Raw genomic sequence first — 24,166 nt, forward strand, 5'->3', positions numbered from 1 at the left:
TAGTTTCAGAGAGGAAGGGAGAGGGAGAGAGTGATAGAAACATCAATGATGAAAAAAAATAATCAATTGGCTGCTCTCTGCATGCCCTCTACTGGGAATTAAGTCCACAACCCAGGCATGTGGCCTGACTGGGAATTGGAACTGTGATCTCCTGGTTCATGGTTCAATGCTAAACCCCTGCGCCACACCTGCTGGGCTACCCTATGACTTTTGATTGGGACATTTATGCCATTTACATTTAAAGTGATTATTGATAGGTATGTATTTATTGCCATTTTATTCTTTATAACTCTCCTCTTCCTTCTTCCTTTCTTCCCTCCTCCTCTTCTTCCACTTCCTCCCCCTCCTCCTCCTCCCCCTCCCTGGTCTTCAAGAAGACCCTTTAGCATTTTTTTTTTTGTAATATAATAAACCCTCAATTTTGCAGACCTACTTTAACGGACTTCAGATTTAACGAACAAAATTTCTGGTCCATATGTCATATGTGAAAACACTGTTAACTTTAAAATGCTTTTAACCAAGGTTAGCTTATATTTAAATTAACAGGTTATTTTTTGTTATTAATACACTGTTATTTTTAATATATTTTAAGGAATAAGCCATATGTTGGACAAATACACAGTAATGATTTCACCGATATAAGTAAATACTACATATCTGTATATTGACATTCAAGAGTCACCGCTCCTGAATAATGTCTGAATGATCAGCACATGTTCATACCACACTGCACAGTAATTGATTCTGTTGTTGGGAGGCATGACTTTGTACAGCAGTTTTAATGTGTGCCAGCGATGTTTCAACATGCACTAAGCCATGCCCCAGCAGTTTACATTCGTTTACTCATGGTGACTGGTGAATGCATGCATTTACTAGAGCTATTCAGTATAAACTTAAAATTACTGTAATACATGTAGAAAACATTCTATGAAACTTTTCATAGATATTTCATTTTAATTACACAAATGTGTCTACATAAGTAAAATCAGGTAAACTAATTTATCAACTTTTTAACACACACACTTGGAAAATCTCTTTAATTATACAACAGATTTTCAGCTTTTAAACAAAATATGTTTTTATTGATTTCAGAGAGAGGAAGGGAAAGGGATAAAGAGATAGAAACATCAATGATGAGAGAGAATCACTGATCAACTGCTTCTGTATAAGCACTACTGGGGATTGAGCCTGCAACCCAGGCATATGCCCTGAACAAGAATCAAACCGTGACCTCCTGGTTGATAGGTTGATGCTCAACCACTGAGCCACACCAACCAGGTGGATTTTCAGCTTTAATGTACACCCCCTCACCTAAATTAGTCCATTATATCAAGGTTTTACTGTACTTGTTTGGTGATAATGAACTCCTTTAGATTTTTCTTGTTTTGGAAGCTATTTATTTCTCCTTTGATTCTAAATGATAGCTTTGCTGTTTAGAGTAATCTTGGTTGTAGATCCTTGCTTTTCATCACTTTGAATATTTCATACCAATTCCTTCTGGCCTGAAATGTTTGACAGTTCTTTGGGAGTTCCTTTATAGGTAACTATCTTTCTCTTGCTGCTTTTACGATTCTTTGTCTTTAACATTTGCAATTTTAATTATGATATGTCTTTGTGTGGGTCTCTTTGGATTCATCTTGTTTGAGATTCTCTGAACTTCCTGGACTTATGCGTCTTTTTCCTTCATCAAGTTAGGGAAGTTTTGGGTCATTATTTCTTCAAATAGGTTCTCAATCCTTCACTCTCTCTGTTCTCCTTCTGGTACCCCTACTATGTGGATGTTGTTACACTTCATGCTCTCCCAAAGGTCTCTGCAACTATCCTCATTTAAAAATTTTTTTTTCTTTTTGCTGCTCTGTTTGGGTGTTTTCTGTTACCTTGTCTTCCAAATCACTGATTTAATACTGTTTCATCCAACCTACTGTTTATTCTTTCTAGTGTATTCTTCATTTCAGATATTGTATTCTTCATTTCTAATTCGTTCTTTTTTATGGTTTCTATGTCCTTTTTCATGCTGTTGAAGTTCTCACTAAGTTCCTTGAGTATCCTTATCATCTTTTTTATTGAACCTTATATTTGGTAAATTGCTTGCCTCCATGTCATTGGGCTCTTTTTCTGGAGATTTCTCCTGTTCTTTCATTTGGGGCATGTTTCATTGTCTCCCCTCTTTGTGTTTGTTTCTGTGTATTAGGCAGATCTGCAATATCTCCCAGTATTGGTAGGGTGGCCTTATATAGTAGGTGTGCTTTGGGACCCAATGGTACAATCTCCTTGATCACATGAGCTGGGCCTTCCAGGATTGTCCCTTGTATGGGTTTTGTGAGCCCTCCTGTTGTAATTGAGTCTTGATTGCTATTAACCCTTTTGTGTGGAGGGTCAACCCTCAACCTGGCTGACTGTGAGGATTGACCCCAACCACAACGTATGATCTGCTGTGCAGGTGCTGACCACATGAAGTGGAATTCACCTCAGCAGGGTCTAGTGCCTGCAGAGACATCCTTTTGGATATGCTGCTTGTGGAGATAACTGGATCCTGCTCTGATGTTGTCTGAAGCTGGCCACTGGATATGTCTGTTCTAGGGCTCTTGGAAGGGACTCTGTTACAGGTCAATGTCAGACCCTGCCTGTGGCTGGACCTGAGCAACCTGTTTGGAGGGTGACCCACAGTTTGCGGCTGCCTCTCCTGGTCCTTGGTGTGCATGGGAAGAAATAAACTGCATACGAGGGCTAGCCTCCACTAGCACTGAGTCCAGAGGCAGGCAAGCAAAAGACACAAGGCACTCCAAGATCCTCCTCCACCTGCTTCCACCTGCCTCCACCTGCTGGCTGCTTGTTTGGCTGTTAGTGAAAGAGCCTCTGGTGATACTCAAGTTGCATGAGGTAGGTTCTCAGTGATTTGCCAGGTAGGAGCAAGTGTTCACCAGATTGATACAGGTTCAAACAAGGTGGTAGTGCTTCATCTGAGGCCACTCAGCAAAAGTCCCAGGGTATACCAAGTCCAGCTGCCACCCACCAGGCATCTGCAGGCTTTTGTGGTGAGTTGGGAGTCATCAAGGTTTCTCTAGCAGAGTTTATCAAGCCCAAACAGATCAAGATTTGGCTGTGTGAAGGAAAGGCTCTGCACTGGTCATATGTGCAAAGGAAAAATGGTCCCATCCTAGAGCCACACTACTTGGTCTGTCCCAGATTCTGCTGGGAACCTGAACTCAGTTGGACAGGGCTACCAGGAGTTGGGACGGTGGGGCTAGTGCATCTCCCTGAGGAGAGGCACCAGTCAGGTTTGGGAGAATATGGAGGGAGAAGCCTCCGCTCCAGAGCTACACAACTCAGTCTGTCTTCAATTCTGCTAAGACTTCCTGGGGAGCCCAGGCTCAGCAGCGTGGGGCCACTGGAGTCCAGAGAGTCGAGCTAGCAGATTTCCCCTAAGGGGGAGGTGCCTGTCAGGCTCAAGGGAAAGTGGGGGGAACAGCCACTGCCCCAAAGTTACACAACTCAGGCAATGACACCCCCTGAGTCTGCCCAGACTTTCGCACCCCAGCCCAGGCAGCTGACTCCTCAGCAGGAGCAAGCTCCACAGGGTGGGGTTACAGGGACTTCAAAGTATGGGGCTATTACATTCCCCCAGGCTGATATGACAAGGAGGGGAGTGCTCCACCCAAGAAAGATGGCATCTGTGGTATGGGAAAGGGACTCAGCAGAGATCTTGGCGCTGTCCCTTCAGGTCTCTCCCCAGCCAGAGCCACAAATCCCAGTCTCTCCTCACACAACTCTAGTCAACTCTGCCCTCCCTCTACTGGAGCCCAGGGTAAGTGGCTGTAATGAGATTTTTTGCATTGGCCCTTTAAGAGTGCACCTGTGTCTCTAGCAGATTCTTGTCTCTCCCTGGTGGACAGAATCCCTGTTGATTTTCATAGTCAGATGCTATGTGGGCACCTCTTTCTAACTCTGGTGCTATGGGCTGGGGATTCCACCATTGTGTTGAGACCACATGCTCTTCAGGCAGAACCTTTGCAGCTGAGATATCCCTCCAGAATCTCAGCCGCAGCCTTGGAAGTGTGGCCAGCCTTTTTCATATCTCTATCCTTCCTATCAGACTCGATGTGTCTTCTTCTGTAAATCCTTGATTATAGGACTTCTGTTCAGCTAGTTTTCAGTTGGTTATTCAGGCTGACTGTTCCATATTTTAGTTGTAATTCCAGTTTTGTCCTGGGAGGAGGTGAGTGTAGCTTTCTCCTACTCTGCCACCATCTTGGATCTCAGCCTCAACATCATTTCATTTTAACACTGATGAGATGCTATAGGAACTTGACTCTTGTTTATATCAATTACCTATGGTAGAACTGGTTTTGTTATACGTCATTTTGCTTAAAGTCACAGAACCTCTTGATGACATTAGATGAAGACTTACTGTACCTGATTAAGAGTTGTGTGTGTGTGTGTGTGTGTGCACGCGCGTGTGCTTTTAAGGCCCCTCAGAAAGTGTCACAGCTCTATACATTGACCCAAATTGCTGATATAGGCATTACAAAATATAAAAAATGTGCAAAACTGCTAAGTAGGCTATCAACTGCCTTCCCACTTACTAAAAGCCTCATAAATTATTTCAATAAGTTTGTAGAGTATATTTTGCTAATGAAAGTTGTCGTGCTACATACCCATTACCAAATTGTAAAAGCCAGTACTTTTTGACCACAGAAATGCAAGGTGTTAACAGTAACAACAATAATAAAATTGTAAGAGCATAATACCCAGACCCTCTCCACCAAAAAGTACTGCTATATACCTGGAGAATTTGTTTTTTCTTTGCAACCTAAAAAAGTCATCTCATGTATTAAGACATGAGATGTGATTCACCTCTTTCACCATATATACTGCAAAATAAGATTGATGATCATGAAATTAAGCAGTCATTTTAAACCTAGCTATGAGACTTAACTTGACTGCCTCGATTAGTAGCTATAAGCAGAATATATTTACTCAAAATACCTCCCATGTAACAGAGGAATAAGTTCTTCATGCCTTTGAATTTATCCATCAAGGCACTTCTGGTATTGTTCTTTCTATAAAACACAGTCCTAGGACATTTTTCCAATATGTTTTAAAAAATCCTTGACAAATTTCCCAAACTAATAAATCCTATAAAAATCACCAAGTATACCAGAAAGTGGTACCTCCCATATTTCACACCTATCTTAGGCCACCACAACTCTCACATTCATCTTTCATATCTTCATAGGCACCACCTTCTATTCATTCCAAACAAGGCTCATTTAAGCTCATTAACAGTTTCATATGTCTAAATCTGAGTTAAAGAAACACTTTATTTCTCAGATGCCATGTTATCATTTATGTGAGGTAAACAGCACCCTATGTTCCAAATGAGCAGGTGCTTCTGCTTAATTGGTTAGCTCTTGCAGTGGTGATGCCTTAATCATCTTTAAACAGAGCTCTGAATAGTGTCTGGCACATAGTAGGCAGGGAAAAAACCCTAAACATCAATTAATCATAACCCTCTTGGGCCTCATTTTACATTGTAATGTCTTAAACTCCTTCAACCATTAAGCTGAAAAAAAATCTTTACTATTATTAGTCTAGATAAAATCATGTTATGTAAATAAGCCAGGGCCTCTATGAAAACCATTTCTTACACAATAAAATTAAATTTTTGTTACTCTAGGAGAACAGAGACTGATCCCAAGTTGGAAATATGTACACTAAGTCCTCACTTAACATTGTCAATAGGTTCTGCAACTTTAAGCAAATCGATATAAAACAAAACCAATGCATTTGATCAACATTACAATGAAATGGAACATTCTTGAACAAAAACATTATTTGAGGACCTACTATATTTATAAACTGATGCCTTGGAACAAATAAAGATTTTGTCATAGAAAAGTAAAATGTTAGAACATCAGTTAGAACAGTGGTTCTCAACCTTCTGGCCCTTTAAATACAGTTCCTCATGTTGTGACCCAACCATAAAATTATTTTCATTGCTACTTCATAACTGTAATGTTGCTACTGTTATGAATCATAATGTAAATATCTGATATGCAGGATGGTCTTAGGCGACCCCTGTGAAAGGGTTGTTCAACCGCCAAAGGGGTCGCGACCCACAGGTTGAGAACCGCTGAGTTAGAAGGTTCTTCCTCTAAAAAGCCTAAACAATCTATAATATTTGTGAAATACAATTCCATTAAGCATAAACACAATTATAAAAAGTTATTTCTTTATCTATCAGTTAGGTATAGGCTAGAGTACGCTACAGAAATTAACAACCCAAAATACAAAGGTTCGTTTCTTACTCACAGTATCTATCCTCACTCTGTCTTCACACTCTACCTCACCTTGCCTACCATTCTCACTATAGGATGTAGGTCAGCCGTGGGCAAACTACGGCCTGTGGGCTGGATCCGGCCCGTTTGAAATGAATAAAACTAAAAAAAAAAAAAAGACCGTACCCTTTTATGTAATGATGTTTACTTTGAATTTATATTAGTTCACACAAACACTCCATCCATGCTTTTGTTCCGGCCCTCCGGTCCAGTTTAAGAACCCATTGTGGCCCTGACCAGTTTGGCTCAGTGGATAGAGCGTCGGCCTGCGGACTCAAGGGTCCCAGGTTCGATTCCGGTCAAGGGCAAGTACCTTGGTTGCAGGCACATCCCCAGTGGGGAGTGTGCAGGAGGCAGCTGATCGATGTTTCTCTCTCATCAATGTTTCTAACTCTCTATCCCTCTCCCTTCCTCTCTGTAAAAAATCAATAAAATATATTAAAAAAAAAAAAAGAACCCATTGTGTCCCTCGAGTCAAAAAGTTTGCCCACCCCTGATGTAGGTTGACAGGGCAGCTGATATCTACAACACTGTAGCAAAGAGAAAGATCATGAATCATGCCCTAGCTCTTAAAGCTTCTGCCCATGACATAGGCCACTTTCAGTTCTGCTCACATTTCATTGGCCAAAATCAGTCACATGACACATAATTTCAAGAGTCCGGGAATATGCAATATTAGCATATTTGGTGAACAACTGTAATCCTACTACTTCATAGAAGACATTATCTGTTGTCAGACCTAGGATCAAATCTAGCTTTTCCACTTAGAAATATACTTAATTTCCTCATTTACTAGTATAAAATAAAATCCTATATAATAAAAAGGTAATATGCAAATAGACTGAATGGCAGAACAACCGAACAACCAATCAAAGTGTAATATGCTAATGATATGCTAAGGCTGCTCAACCGCTTGCTATGACATGCACTGACCACCAGGGGGCAGAGAGTCAACTTGTCAACCAGTCGCTATGACATGCACTGACCACCAGGGGGCAGATGCTCCGACCACTAGGTTAGCTTGCTGCTGGGGTCCAGACACACCCTGGAGCCCTCCCATTGTCCCTCCCGGGCCCGATCGTGCACCATTGGGGTCCCTCAGCCTGGGCTGCACCCTCTTGCAATCCGGGACCCCTTGCGGGATGTCAGAGAGCCGATTTCAGCCCGATCCCGCAGGCCACTCCCCTTGGGAGAGCGCCAGACTCAGGGCTCATGGCTGGCAAGCACTGCTGTGGCGCGAGCCCACAGCAGGCAGAGTGGGGCCGGGTTGAGCAGGAGTGGCAGGTAGAAGCTGCAGGTGACGTTGGACTGCAGGTTTCAGCCCGATCCCTGCAGTCCACCCAGAGGGACCCTACATATGCACAAATTCATGCACTACATATGCACAACTTCATGCACCCAGAGGGACCCTACATATGCACAAATTCATGCACCCAGCCTCTAGTTATTAATAACTACCTTACAGGTTCATCAGAAAGATTAAATGATACAATGCAAGGTCAGGTGCTTAGCAGAATGCCTGGCCTTAATTCATTCATTCAATCAATATTTGGAATCCACCTACCATGCACTGTTCTAGGTATTGACATATAGTAATTATACACTAAATAACAGTATTTTTGGTTGCTGCTAATGTTATTTAAAAATGCCTTTTTAAGTCCCAACCAAGGACCCCAGGAATAAGCCTTCATTTCTTAACAGTCTCCAGATTCAGAAGAGAAAAGTATGTGGCAGATTCCTAACTATTCTCCAACATCCATTTTCCTTTTTATATGGTAATAGAACCCCTGGTTTTTAGCTAAACACATGATTTTGTGGAATAGAGACTACATATGCCAGCTGTCCATACAGCTAGGATGGTCACAGGTCTAAGTTCTGGCCACAGTGCTATAAGAAGTGTCTTGTGGCAACTTACGGGAAACTTCCTTAAGAGACAGCAGGTGTGTATCCTTTGTCCATTTCTTCATCCCTTCCTCTACAAAGCCCATCTAGAATATCAGTTCTATCTTGGACTATGAGACCTTGGCCGTGCATGGCAGAGGAACAAAATATAAAGATCCTCAGTTCTTGACCCTGTGAAGTGTCATATCAGCCCTGTACTTTTATGTGGAAAATAATAAACTTTCATCTTATTTAGTGTACTGTTATTTTTACAATTTCTGTCACCCAGAGCCCATCTTAATCCTAATACAAAAAGGGGAGATGTCTGTAATACTATCAACAATAAAAAGTATATTTAAAAAATATATACCCTAATAACTCTTCCAAAAAAGCGAGCTGCATGAAAGAATAATAACTCTTGATGACACCCCTATGTCTTCATAAGAGAAGTGTAGTGTACAGCAAACTGGGGATTAGCTTGAGGAAGGCCTGAGTTTTAGAATCGGCTCTTCCACTTCCTATGTAAACATTTGGTTAGCTACTTAACATAGCCAGGCCTTAGCTTCTTGTCTCTAAAATGGTAATAAGATTAAAAAGTTGTGAAAATTAAACGTGAAGAATTTTATAAAAATGCTTTCTAAATTGTAAAATACTATACCATATCAATATTACTTTGTCAATTGTTCCCTCCTCCCAACTCTTCATTTAGAATTGGGCATGAGGATGGGTTGCAATACATCCAACACCTGAAAGTCACCCCAGAGATTCTGATTCAGTAGGTGTAGCACAGGACCTATGAATCTGCATTTTCAACAAGCACCTCCAGAAACTCTGTTGACAATAGTCTGCCCAATATTCCTTGAGAAAAACTGCCCTAATGCTCAGGCCCTACCTATTCTTGCAACCCTCTGCTTGAGTGCCCCAATATTTTAAGATGGTGATAACATAGGAAAGCTCCAAAGTCTCTCCAGCGCCTAGCTGAATGCCAAGTACCAATAGGTAATCCTATATAATAAAGAGATAATATGCAAATGGACCCTCACGCCCTCACAAGATGGCTGCCTACGACCAGGCTGGCAGGGAGGTTAGTGAGGGATGACTTAACAAGCAGGCTGCATGGGGCGACCAGGCCGGCAGGGGGGTTAGTGAGGGACGACCAAACAACTGAGCAGCAGGCTGCGTGGGGCGACCAGGCCGGCAGGGGCGGGGGGCAGTTAGGGGTGACCAGGCCAGCAGGGGGGGCAGTAAAAGGTGACCAGGCCAGCAGGGAGGGGGCAGCTGGGGGCGACCAGGTCGGCAGGGGTGGCAGTTAGGGGCAATCAGGCTGGCACACAGAGGCAGTGAGGGGCGATCAGGCTGGCGGGGGGGTGGGGGAGCGCAGTTAGAGGCAACCAGGCAGGCAGGCAGGTGAGTGATTAGGAGCCAGCAGTCCAGGATTGTGAGAGGGATGTCCGACTGCCGGTTTAGGCCCGAGCCACAGGATCGGGCCTAAACCGGCAGTCAGACATCCCCCAAGGGCTCCTGGATTGGAGAGGGTGCAGGCTGGGCTGAGGGGATGCCCCCTCTGCACAAATTTCGTGCACCGGGCCTCTAGTTTAATAATAATCTGTAGAAGTGATGAATTGAAGTAGAAAAAAAACAAAAATGTAACTGAATCAAATGACCCACTATGAACTTCCACTTCTGGCCAACAGAAAGTACCAGGGACCAAATTTACTCTTCTGCCTGAAATAGCTAAAAAACAAAACAAACAAACAAACAAAAAAACTGGATAAATTAGAGGAAACAACAGTTTCCAAGACACTGGATATCAGGTAATATAGGACACAATTCCTAAGAAATAATTGGAAACTAAGGAGGTGAGCTTTACCATTGCCATAGGTTACTTCTTGAGAAAGTTTTCAGGTTGAAGTGCTAAGAGGAGGAGCCCAGGCAGAATCTGGCAAGGTGTCCTGAGTTGAGAGGATAGAGTTGCAGGTCCAGGGAGGTCACTGTGGCTAGAGTTTGAAGTTCAAAATACCAGAGAGGAGAGAGCTGCACAGAAAAAAAAAAAACTCTCGACACCCACAGAGGCCCAAGTCTTCAGCATATATGTGTGTGAGCAAACTACCAGAGGCTGGAGAAAAAACAATCTCAAAGCATTTAAGGCAGTGGTTCTCAACCTTCTGGCCCTTTAAATACAGTTCCTCATGTTGTAACCCAACCATAAAATTATTTTCATTGCTACTTCATAACTGTAATGTTGCTACTGTTATGAACCGTAATGTAAATATCTGATATGCAGGATGGTCTTAGGCGACCCCTGTGAAAGGGTCGTTCGACTGCCAAAGGGGTCGCGACCCACAGGTTGAGAACCGCTGATTTAAGGGAACTTAAGAACAGGGAATAGTACCTGTCATAATTTACAGGGCATTGGGGTAGAGTACTCTGAAGAGTTTTGCCTCAGGAATGGGAAAAAATTAGCCCTTGATCAAATGCTGCTCTGGTTCTTCTGACAAAGTATAAAAGCAAGACTTGAAAGGATCAAACTGTTACCAGATAGCTTATCCCAGAAAAAAGCTCAAGAATATTTATAGAAATAGAAAAATATCCTGTACCCAACAGAGTAAAATTCACATTGGCCATCCAATACAAAATTACCAGGTATGCATAGAAGTACTATGGTACAATTTTTAAAAATAATTTTTGGACTTCCAGTCACAATGGCATAGCAGGTAAACTCTGTGCTCACCACATCAAAATTACAACTAAATTATAGAACAACCACTCTGGAGAACCATCTGAAATCTAGCTAAACAGAAATCCTTTAACTTTAGATATAAAGAAAAAGCCACATCCAGACTGATAGGAGGGGTGGAGAAATGGATAGGGCTGGCCCCACACCCAGGTGTGGCAGTAAAAAATCAGGAGGGATATCTTGAGTGCAGAGGTCCCCCCTGACATACACAGGCTCCCCTGCCCAGACACCAGTGCTGGGAAGAGCAGTCCACACATCTGGCTGTGAAAACCAGAGCAGATTGTGGCTGAGGAAGATGGAGGCTGCTAGAGTCCCAGGTGTTCCTCTTAAAGGGCCTGCACATGGAATTTACTGGAATCATTCCCTCTGAGCTTCAGAGCTGGGGCAGCAGCTCCAAAAGCACCAGGGACATACAGGGAGGAACTGAATTGTCTGACTCCAGAAAAGGGTTGGAGGGGCAGCTTTGTCTGGGACTAAACTGCTGGCAGAAGCCATTGTTTCCCTGTTGACTCCTCCCACCACAGAGCACACAGCCAGGTGACATTGTTCCTTTGCTGAGCCCTTCCCCATCTAGCACGCAAATACAAGTGGGCACCAAATCTGAGCCTCCATCAAACTTGCCCCACCCTGATGAAAAACAAGACCCTTACAAGCCCAGGAAGCAGAGTCCCAAAGAATCCATCCCACCCAACTCATGCACCAGCCTGAACTTTCGGAGACTGTTCCTCACAAACTGCCAGCTTCAGTTCATGCTTCAGATTTTCCTAAAATCTTTCAAAAGTCCACAAACCCCAAATAAGCAGCGGCTGGCTTCAACATGCCCTGTATCTCTTTTATATATTTTATTGATTTTTTACAGAGAGGAAGGGAGAGGGATAGAGAGTTAGAAACATCGATGAGAGAGAAACATCGATCAGCTGCCTCCTGCATCCCCCCTTCTAGGGATGTGCCCGCAACCAAGGTACATGCCTTTGACCGGAACCGACCCTGGGATCCTTCAGTCCGCAGGCCGAGACTCTATCCACTGAGCCAAACCGGTCAGGGCATGCCCTGTATCTCTTGCTAAGCAGACCCAGCCGACACTAGCAGCAGATGGCCTTGATTCACAGCATAGCCTCTCCCAGGTGCCCCCACACCAAGCACAGGCAGTAAATCACTTTGTAGCTCCTACCAGGTGGCTCTGGGCTGGGCACAGGCAGCAATTGACCTAGGTCTGTACCAGATCCTCTACCTAGAGGCCCCAGAAATGACATACCAGGTGGATGGCTTTGGGCCACATCAGAGCCACCACCTAATTAGCTTCACAAATGATACACCCAAAGGGTAGACTCTGCAAGCACCAGAGCCCCACTACAGTGAATCCCACTCTGTGGGGTCAGACCCTGCATTACAACTCATCTGCTGTAGTCACAGCCAGTCTTTACAACCTGCCAGCCAGAGCATCAATCCCACCCACTGATGTGCCAACAGCAATCAAAACTCAACTACAACTGGAGCACCGGCCTCAGGTGACCAGGATATCTGTACCACTGGGCCCCACAGGACATCTACTACATAAGGCTACCATGCCAAGACTGAGAGATGTAGCAAATCTATGTAGCAAATACATAGAAACACAAACAGAGACAGCCAAACTGAGGAAACAAGAAACATATCCCAAATAAAAAAACAGGACAAAACTCCACAAAAAGAACTAAGTGAAATGGGAGGGGGGAGGGGAATAAGGCAAGCAGATACAGAGTTCAAAACCACTATCTATAAGGATATTCAATAAACTTAGGGGAAGAGTAGGTAAATGAGTGAGAACTTACGCAAAGAGCTGGGAAACATAAAATGCAGATAGAAACAATGAAAAAGAGCCAGTCAGAAATGAAGAATACATTTTAAGGAAATTTTACCCTTTGCGACAGCATGAATGAACCTGGAGAGCATTATGCTAAGTGAAATAAGCCAGTCAGAGAAAGACAAGTACCATATGATTTCACTCATATGTGGAATCTAATGAACAAAATGAACTAATGCAAAATAAAGACAGACTCATAGATAGAGAACAGGCTGACAGCTGATGGGGTAAGGGGACTGGGTGAGGGGTGGAGAAATTGAGCAAAGAAGAAAATAAAAAGAAAGAACTCATGAACACAGACAACAGTGTGATGATTGCTGGGGAAGTGGAGGGAGGGGGAAGAGGGTATAGGGCAGTGATGGCGAACCTTTTGAGCTCGGCGTGTCAGCATTTTGAAAAACCCTAACTTAACTCTGGTGCCGTGTCACATATAGAAATTTTTTGATATTTGCAATCGTAGTAAAACAAAGACTTATATTTTTGATATTTATTTTATATATTTAAATGCCATTTAACAAAGAAAAATCAACCAAAAAAATGAGTTCGCGTGTCATAGGTTCGCCATCACTGGTCTAGGGGGAATAACTTGATTTGGGGTGATAAACAGAACTGTGCACCTGAAACCTGTATAACTTTGTTAACCAGAGTCACCCCCAATTAATTCAATTTTAAAAAAAAAGAGCCCTGGCCAGGTGGCTCAGCTGGTTGGAGAGTCACCCTGTATGTTGAAAGGTTTTGGGCTGAATTCCAAGTCAGTGCACATACTGAGGTTGTGGATTCAATCCCCAGTCAGGGTGTGTATGAGAGGCAACCAATTGATGTTACTCTTTCACATTGGTGTTTCTCTCTCCCTCCATATCTCTTTCTCCCTTACTCTCGCTCTAAAATAATCAATAAAAACATCCTCAAGTGAGGATTTAAAAAATAAATAAATAAAAGAAATACATTAGATGGAATCAACAGGAGGTAAACGGAGCATAAAATCAAATCAGTGATTTGGAAGACAAGGGAGAGAAAATACCTAGTCAGAACAGCAAAAAGGAAAAATAGTAAAACATAAGGACAGTTTTAGGGGCCTCTGGGACAACATCAAGCATAACAACATTTGCATCATCAGGGTAGCAGAAGGGAAAGAGAGCAAGGGATTGAAAACCCATTTGAAGAAATAATAACTAAAAACTTCTCTAATCTGACAAGAAAATAGACATTCAAGCCCAGGAAGCACAGAGTCCCAAACAGGTCCACACCAAGACACATCATAATTAAAATGCCTACCATTAAAGACAAAGACAGAATCTTAAAAGCAGCAAGAGAAATGCAGTTAGTTACCTACAAGGGAGCTCCCATATGACTGTCAGCTGATTTCTCAACAGAAACAATTCAGGCCAGAAGGAATTGGCATGAAATATTCAAAGTGATGAAAAACAAGGACCTACAACCAAGATTACTCTACCCAGCAAAGCTATCATTTAGAATCAAAGGAAAATGAACTTAGGAGAAAAGTAGGTGAAATGAGAATCATTAGCTTCCCACACATAAAAAAAAAGCTAAAGGAGTTCATCACCACCAAGCCAGTATTACAAGAAATGTTAAAGGGTCTTCTTTCAGAAGAAGAAGGAAGAAGATAAAAAATATAAATTATAAAAGGGCAATAACTACATACCTATCAATAATTACAATGGATTAAATACTCCAATCAAAAGATGTAGAGTGGTTGAATGGATATAAAAAAACAAGACCCTTACATATGCTGCCTACAAATGGAAATATACACACAGACTGAAAGTTAAGGTGTGGAAAAAGATATTTCATGCAAATGGAAATGAAAGTAAAAGCTGGGTAGCAGTACTTATATAAGACAAAACAGACTTTAAAACAGACTTTAAGACAAAGGGCATTTCATATACAATAGCCAAGATCTGGAAACAACCTAAGTGCCAATCGATAAACAACTAGATAAAGATGTGGTGCAATATACCCTGTAATATAACATGACCATAAAAAGAATTAAATGTTACCATTTGCAATGACACAGATGGACCTAGAGGGTATTCCACTAAGTGAAATAAGTCAGACAGAGAAAGACAAATACTATGATTTCACTTACGTGTAAAATCTAAAAAACAAAGTAAAGAAACAAAACACAAACTCATAGATACAGATAACATTTTGATGGTTGCCAGATGGGAGGGGGGAGGGGGATAAGTGAAAAACAGGAAGAGAATAAGAACTACAAATTGGCAGTTACAAAATAGTCACAGGGATTTAAATTACAGCATAGGGAATATAGTCAGTAATCCTATCTAATAAAGAGCTAATATGCTAATTAGACCAACCAGCAGAACAACCTTCTGGACGACCTTCTGGACAACCATCCAGACGACCTCCCCGACAAAGCTGGGGCTGCGAGGGCCAAGGCAGCCAGGGCTGCAAGGGCTGAGCCCCTTGTGTAAATTTCATGCATCGGGCCTCTAGTCCTATATAATAAAAGGCGAATATGCAAATTGACCAAACGGCGAAACAACCGGTCACTATGATGCGCACTGACCACCAGGGGGCAGATGCTCACCACAGGAGCTGCCCCCTGGTGGTCAGTGCGCTCCCACAGGGAGAGCGCCACTCAGCCAGAAGCCAGGCTCATAGCTGGTGAGCTCAGTGGCAGTGGCAGGAGCTTCTCCCTCCTCTGCGGCAGCACTAAGGATGTCCAACTGACAGCTTAGGCCCAATCCCCGGGATGGGGTCTAAGTCATCAGTTGGACATCCCCCGAGGGCTCCTGGACTTCGAGAGGGTGCAGGCCAGGCTGAGCGACCACCCCCCCCCCAAATGCACAAATTCCATGCACCGGGCCTCTAGTATTGTAATAACTATGTATGTATGGTGACAAGTGGTTACTAGAATTATCAAGGAGATCTCTCTTTTTTTTTAAATTGACTTCAGAGAGAGGAATGGAGGGAGGGAGGAAATAAGAAAAAAGAGAGAGAAGGAGATGTGAGAAATACCAATCAGCTGCCTTACTAGAATTATCAGGGAGACCACTTTTTTTTTAAGTTGATTTCAGAGAGGAAAAGGTAGAGAGAGAAACATTGATCAGCTGCCTCCTGCACACCCCCAACTGGGGATTGAACCTGCCATCTCTCAGCATATGGGATGATGCTCCAACTGACTTAGCCACACTGGCCAGGACAGGGAAATCACTACTCAAGTTATAAAAGGTCTAACCACTATATTGTAAACCTGGAAGGAATATAATATGGGATGTCAACTTGCAATTAAAAAATATTAAAAAAATTTTTTCAATGAAAAAAACAAACCCTAAAATAATAATTTTTGTAGGGGCTTAATAAACCTTAAATTATCTTTTAAAAAGTTATTATTTTTACCCTGTATGTTGATCTCTGAATTCCTCATCTACATAACTGAACTGCTATTCCTCATATGAAATATTAACACTGCTGTGTTATCAGGTGGGTAGAATTCCTCATCCACATAACTGAACTGCTATGCCTCATATAAAATATTAACACTGCTATGGTGTCAGGTGGGTATTAGACTTATCGGGAGGACCACTTTGTAAGTTATATAAATGTCTAACCACTTAGCTGTATACATGAAACTAATATAATATTGAATGTCAACTATAATTTAAATTTTTTTAATTTAAAAATTAAATAATTCTCAGCAAATGATTGAACTATTAAATTTTCTATTCTGATGGCTTTTAATGAATAAAAATTATGGTGATAATATCTCAAAATTTCTTTTTCATAATTCTATTGTTTCAAGTTGTTCTTAATAAATACTTTCACAAAATACTTAAAAATAAAGAAATATTGACACTTCTAAGACAAATAACATAGTGGGTTAAAATCACATGCTTTGGAAACAGGAAACACGGAGTCTGAATTCTTTCTTCTCACTTATTATTTTTGTGTTCCCGGGTAAGCCACTGAACCTCTCTGTTTTAGTTTCACTTATCTATAAAATGGGTATAATGATATTTGCTTCATAGGGCCACTGTAAGAAATTTGCCAAAGTAAATACTTAATAAATAGTAGCTATCATGTCATAATTATTACATTATTATAAGAAAAGTTCAGAGAAGTTACCATTCAGTCAAACATTTACCATTCCTATCATATGCAGGAAATATGTAAGCACTAGGAATACAAAGAAAAAAAGGACAGTTAAGAGAACTCAAAACATATCTTATGTTGAATTCATACTTTAAAGTTCATTTCAAGTACAAACTTCACATTCTATTTTGTAATTTCTAAGTAGGGCAATTATTTTAAGTTCCTCCTATCAAAATTAAAGAATGATTTATTTTCCCTTTGAAATGAAAAAATAAGTTGTCAGGTTCAACCAAATTAGGGCATATTTGAAAAATCCTTGGGATCTGGGAAACATAGTAAAACTTTAATTTGAAAGCAACCTGCAATTAACATCACATTTCAAAATTATTCTCAAATTAAAATGAATTATATTCAGACATAAAATACATTAAATGGACCAATCTGCTATTATGACCATCTTTTTTAGAAGGGCTGGGCTAACAGATGTGAGGAATTAAAATGAAGTTCAAGTTTGTATTTCATTTTCTCATTCCCCTTAAATGGCAGATGGTTTAAATATTAACCCTATTAGTAAAACATTTGCATATTTATTATGAAACTGATTGCCTTACCTCATTCATTTTAGTAATTTTATTAATTTTACTCATGGCTGCCCATTTCATTCTTCTTAACTTTTGCCTCTCAAACTCTGGTCCTAGGATCAACAGCATCAGCATCACTTGGAAGCTGGTAAGAACTACAGAATTTTAGTTCCCATACTGAGTCAGAATTTGCATTAAAAAAGAGTCCCCAAGTGATTTATATAAGCCTTGAAATCTGAATAACATAGTTCTAAAATTTAGAATCTAAACTGTTGATTTTTCTTACAGTGTTACAAAAAGTTTGTTTGCTTCCAAATTGTGATTAATTTATGTCCAGATAGTAACTTTTAACAAGAATAATTCAATTCAGACAACTAAGTTATATTATTCTATATAGAATGTTATGTCACAGACTTCTTGTTGTACTATTCATTTTTTCTCTTGATTCAACATCTTTGCCTTAGCATATGACCATTATGATGAAAGTCTTCTCTGTAATTGAACAACTAAAATACTAGGAGATCAGATTCTCCACATAATTTCGGAAAAAATGAAAAAACTCAAAATAGGTTGAACTTGAAAGTTCCCTAGTGGAAAAAAAAAAAAAGACCAGACTGACTCTATACTCCAAAATAATAATTTGTTGTTGTTGTTGTTAATCCTCACTCAAGGATATTTTTTCCATTGCTTTTCAGAGAGAGAGAGGGAGGCTGGGAGGGAGACACACACATTGATTGTTTGCCTCCACGGGGGTGTCAGGGAGCGAACCCCCAACCAAGGTATGTGCCCTTGACTGGGAATCAAACCTGAGACCCTTTGCTGTGCAGGTCAATGCTCCAACCACTGGACCACACTGGCCAGGACCAAAATAATACATTTTTATACTTCACCTAGCATTTTTTACTAAGAGTGGCACATTTTTAACATAAGAAATTCACATGGAACTTAAGTGCAGTTCTTTAGAAGGCTCACCTTTTATTATTATTATTATTATTGCAAAATAGAACAAATCTTACTTTCTCATTCATTTTTCAAAAAAAATAAAAAATGACAGATCTAAGCTGAAACTGATCATAGCAGGTAAGATGGTTCAGCACAGATTCAAAGGAAGGTACAAATGTTCACTTTTCAAAAGCACTACAAAAGCCAACCTCATCTATTTTCATTGCAGCCATGGCTTTATGCCGAACATTTGAAAACTTGAAAAGTGCTGCTCTGTATAAGTAATTATGAAGAGCTTTGCAAAAAGAAGAGGAAAGATGTAATGACAATCAACTCCTTCAAAAGGTCAAATGCCCATGGCCTCTGGGTTACAGGATAAGAATCTAAGAATTACTGCTGGATCGGAGACAATGTACCCAAACTAGATGTTTCAGGAGTGGGTTAAGAGCAGGTATCAAGGAATCTGTTGGGTAGTCTCAAAAATTAAATATGCCCTTAAACATCCCCAGGTTGGTTTGTTTTTAGATATATAGGTTGTCCCAAAAATGTATACACACACTTTGAACAATTATAAAGGCAGTGTTTATTAAAATACATTGCATTTGTAAAGTTGCACTATCAGCTGTTAAGGTGTGTAGATATTTTTTTGGGACACCCTGTATACGATCTTTTTATAGGTCAGTTATTCTTGCATTTAACTCTTTATTCACCTCATTTTGCATTTGCAGCCTATATAATTTTTCAGGGTACAACATTCCACAAGAGTACAACTAGGTATTTAATGCCTTTTTTATGGTGCTAGATATATTGATTTTTAAGCTTTAAGTAGTGCCTCTAGTTCTAATATTCTAGAATTTGGTAAACAATTAAGCCCCCTCTCTACTCACATTCATAGCAAAGTCTCTCAGAACTATGCACAATGGCTCCACTTCCTCACCTACCAGTCACTCTTCAGCCCACCCCATTTGGCTCCCACTCCATTCACTCTATTAAAATGTCTCTTGGTAAAGACCATAAGGACCTTCGTGCTGCTAAATCCAATGGACACGCTGTAGTTATCATTTTCCCTTACCCTGCAACATCTTTCAACAAAGTTAATTGTTCTCTCCCTCTTAAAATAACTCTCCTGGGTGCCTCCCAACTCTGTCCCTTGTCAAATTTTAGGGACTCTGTACCCTCTATCTAACCTACAAATGCTACCTTGGGGCTTGGTCCTGGAATCTCAGATAATCTCATAACTATAAACATCCCCTTCATTCTGATGACACACTTCCATGCCGACAACACTTTTACATCTCCAGATCAGATCTTTCTTCTGAGTCTAGAACAGTACACCCAACTACCTATTCAACATCTCCACCTGGATGCTTTGTAAACATATTTAAACTCAACTCATTAAAAACTGAAGTCTTGGATTATTCCCTCACTGTTGGTCTCCCAACATGTTTCTCATCCCCAAACCATCTACCCAGTTGCTCCTGCTAGAAACCCAGAAGTCCTTTACTCTCACCACTCTATCCAATCAATCTCCAATCCTGTCCTTTTTGCCTCCAAAAGATAGCTTTTGTGTGCTCAGTTTCCCACCTCGACTGCCATCTTCCCCTCTCACCCCCACTCTCCAGACTAAGTCATTATCACCTACCACATCGCAATAGCATGCTAAGTGATCTTTCTGAATCTACTCATACTCCCTTCCAATTTCGCCTCCATACTTCAGCCAGAGTGATCTCCCAAAGGTGAAAATACTCCTACTTAAAACCCTTCAGTGGCTTCCTATTGGTTTTAGGATAATGTTCATAAGGCACCTATGTACCTCTCCAGACAACCTCATCTCATGTTATCATTCCCCTTGTTCTCCATAAGCACTAGCCCTACTCTTTTTCTATGTACATTACACATGCTAAGGTTTCTCCAGATGCAGGGTCTTTGCACATGTTGTGTCCTCTACCTGGAATATTTGTTGTTTTACTCTTCTTCTATCCACTGCTGTCCAAATCACAACAACACACACACACACACACACACACACCCCAAAACCCCAGAGGCCACATGCAATAATCAAACTAGACCAAAAGGAACTGACTGCCTAGTAACCCATAGTGTTAAAACATAACACTAAGGCAAAAAAATTATAGTAATAATAACAGCAAACCCTTATATAACTTTATACTAGGCACTCTTTTTGGATGATTTATATATTTAAATATACTCGATACAACAATCTGAAGTAGGTATTATTATAATCTTTTTTTAAGATAAAGTAACTAAGGTACAGAGAGGATAAGTAACTTCACGAAGGTCACAGGTATTCAGCGGCAATGCTAGGATTCAAATTGTCCTGTGTGAAGGCTTGGCTGTCCATAACTTGGACTATCCAAACCTCCCTTCCACATGAGGGATGTGGAATTGGTTTACATAATTATACTGCTATTTAGATAAGTACTAATTCTCCACTAGACTAAAAACATAAATGAGGATAGAGATCATTTATATCTTGTCCACTGATATGTCCCAATCTCCTGAATAATATCTAACACATAATTGATGCTCTAAGATATCTCTGAATATGTTATTTGAGAACGTATTGGGTTCCAATCATGCCTTTTACTACTATCTATCAATTTTCTTTGTTAGCTGTCTGCTAACCATTTCTGCCAATCCCTCGGTGTCCCCTCCTCCTGTCTATGTGGCATTCGGAACCGTCTGTAAGGTATGGCGGCGGCCCAGTCTTCCCTCCATCCCCGCGGGGGTGAGCGCCTCGCGGCCTTTCCTGCCCTCAGGCCTCACCTTCCACGTGGGGGAAGAGGCCACCCCAGCTTCCAGGCCAGCTCCAGATGGCTCTCCTGTGCCCAGGGGCATGAACCGGCCATACCGCTGCAGAGGCCACTGTGCCGCGTCTCCGCCTGGCAGCCCGAGGCCCGCCTGCTTTTTTCCCGCCTCCGCCATGTCTGGCCTCCTGGAACGCACAGCCAGCGGGCGTCTGCCAATCACGCAGCGATCAATCAGGAAGTGAGGTGGTTAGGGCCCGCCCTCCCCTCGAGCGCAAGCCAATGGGCGGGCCCTGAAGACTCCTGCTGAGGCTTTGCGGGGGCGGGGGTTGTGGGTGTGGCTCTGGCCCTTGGGGGCTGGTCCTCTTGAAGGGCAAAGCGGAGATGGTGATTTCCAACGTGAAGTGGGCCTGGGCCGCCATAAATGATAGTTGATTCGACCTTTGCAGCATTCAGGCCCTCCCCTTCCCTCAGAACACATTTCCGAAAATGGGCCAACGCCCTGTAATTGTACGCTGGACGAGGCGGCTCTCTCCGACTGCCGAAACCCGCGTGCTCTCCTTCCGCAGGCAATCTTTCAGATGATAACGGCCCTGTCCACCTCTAACCCACCACAACTCAGCCTCAAGTAGGGTCATTTCCTCACCATCCTGCAGCCCCCTAGATCTACTGCCTTCAGACCGCCAAGTTCTTTCCAAAAGAGAACTTTTGGATGGAATGCTGCCGTCAATAAAAGGTGTGTCTCAAACAGCAGGTCAACTAAATGGCAGGTCTGGGAGATTTGTAGTCGACAGGGCACTTCTACATCTGTTATTTCTGGTGATGAAATAAAGAAGCAAAACAGATTATTTACCCTATTGAACAGATGGAGATATAATAAGGCCCTGAGAGAAGAAGCAGTTTGTCCAAGGTTACACAGCCAGAGTAGAAGTGTAAACTCCACAATCTCTCCATGTATCCACTCCACTTGCAAAGAATTTAGTCTGTCAAATCCAGTCTGTCAATCAGAAGCAATGTATACCGAAAGTGGGGGCTATATTAACCATACTCATAAAATAAAGTTATATTGCAAACATTTTTTAAAACTACACATGTCAAAGGGTATTAAATGCACAGACAATGGTTTGAGAGGTGGTATTTACTCTACACAGCACTGATTAAATATGTACAGTGTGTAGCTATGCTAGTCCCCCATAGTGGTTATGTAAATGGGTAAGGCATGCGTCTAGTCTTTTAGAACCTTGGGATCTAATTAGGAAGGCAGAGAGAGATTCATGATACCTGACACTGCCATGTGAAAAGTATACACCATGTGCTCAAAGGATTCAGATGAAGTAAACAACTATGAATGGGAATGGCAGTGACATTTCAGTCCTAACCTGAAGGGTGACAAAAAGTTTCCCAAGGGAAGATGGAAAAAAACTGGTTTTCCATATCAAGAGTAAGTTGAGAAGCAAAAATTGCAGAGATGAGGATAGTGACATACAGCCAGAAGGCAAGGTTTTGGGGGGATGAGGCCACAAAGTTGAACTGGGCAGAAGAGCACTGAACAGCAGCTAAGAAGAGTGAACTTTGTAGGTGGTGAGGAGCATGGAAAATTTGCATGGGGCAGTGACTATCATAATGGTTGTCCAGGCAGGTTAATCTTTCAGGGATATATAGAATAAATTGCTCCTGAAATTTATCCAAGGCAAGGGATATTTGTCACTTATCTTTCCATTAGTCCAGTAGAGCTTGAAGTTTCAGATTTCAGAAACTGCTGAAGGTCCTTACATGACACAGCAGTAGTGCATTTAATATAGTAGTAAATGGTCAGAAACTTGGTTTCAAGCCCAGTTCCACCACTTGCCAGCTGTGTGACCTTGGGGAAATCACTTAAACTCTCTGTAAAATAGGATTAGTTAATACATACCTACAGGGTCATAGGGAGGTTAAAATAAAATCATTTGTGGGAAAATACTTGGTAAGTTACAAAGCAGCACACATGTTGGTACTTTCCTTTTGCAGGGTAAAAAATTACTTCCTGTGGCTCCCTACAGGCAGAAGGATGGAAATGGGAGTCTGACATTTGGTCTCAGAGGCTCTCACCTTCCATGTTGTCAGACACCCTTCACAAGAGCAGATGGTGCTCACAGTTGGGAGCCTATCAGTGCCCAAGGACACCTAGGGCATTGCTGGGTTCCCACCTTCAAGCTCCCATCCTAGACAATACACCTGTGCTCAAGCTTCTGGGGCAACCAGCATTTGCCAAGAACAGACCATGTCTGCAAAGAGAGATAGAAAGCCACAGTTTATAACAGAGGCTCTTTAAAAACCTATGATATTAACAAATGTGACTTGAGGATTCAAGAGGTCCTACAAACTGTACTAGGTGCTGGGGATATAGTAGAGAATAAAGCATATGTGGCTTCTAACCTTCTGAAGCTTATAATCTAGTTGAAAGGCAGAAAATGAAGCAAATTACTTCATATTTTAATGGCTGTTTTGTTTTGTTTTTAAAAGACAAATCTGCAATATATATATTAGGGTATAATTTTATACAATAAAAAAACACAGATATTACATGTTCAATTAGGTGAGATTTGACATTTATATACACTCATGGAACCACCATCCCAAACAAGATACAGAATATTTTTTAAAAGCTCCAAATTCCCTTAGGAGTTCCTCCTTCCAGTCAATTTCCAACTCCCACGGGCAATCACTGATCTGATTTTTTTAATTGTTTTATTGCTTAAAGTATTACAAAGACAAGATACATATTTTTTAAAAGCTCCAAATTCCCTTAGGAGTTCCTCCTTCCAGTCAATTTCCAACTCCCACGGGCAATCACTGATCTGCTGATTTTAATTGTTTTATTGCTTAAAGTATTACAAAGAGTATTACATATGTCTCCTTTTTTCCCCACCCTTAACAATCCCCCGGCCTCCCCTAACCCCCAGTGTCTTATGTCCATTGGTTATGCTTATATGCATGCATACAAGTCCTTCGGTTGATCTCTT

The 24,166-nt window shown here is 41.4% G+C and overlaps 1 protein-coding gene across 1 annotated transcript in view; it reads right to left on the reverse strand.

The window, feature by feature from the left end:
- REC114 (REC114 meiotic recombination protein) overlaps positions 1–21,356 on the reverse strand; it is a 175,893-nt gene extending 154,537 nt beyond the window's left edge. Inside the window, exon 1 of the mRNA XM_005882805.2 lies at positions 21,184–21,356. Within this exon, the coding sequence (XP_005882867.1) occupies positions 21,184–21,342 (159 nt within the window). The 5' untranslated portion in view covers positions 21,343–21,356. The remainder of the gene's footprint in view (positions 1–21,183) is intronic.
- Positions 21,357–24,166: the final 2,810 nt, after the last annotated feature.

The sequence above is a fragment of the Myotis brandtii genome, unplaced genomic scaffold, assembly GCF_000412655.1.
Source record: "Myotis brandtii unplaced genomic scaffold, ASM41265v1 scaffold74, whole genome shotgun sequence".
Classification (NCBI taxonomy): Eukaryota; Metazoa; Chordata; class Mammalia; order Chiroptera; family Vespertilionidae; genus Myotis; species Myotis brandtii.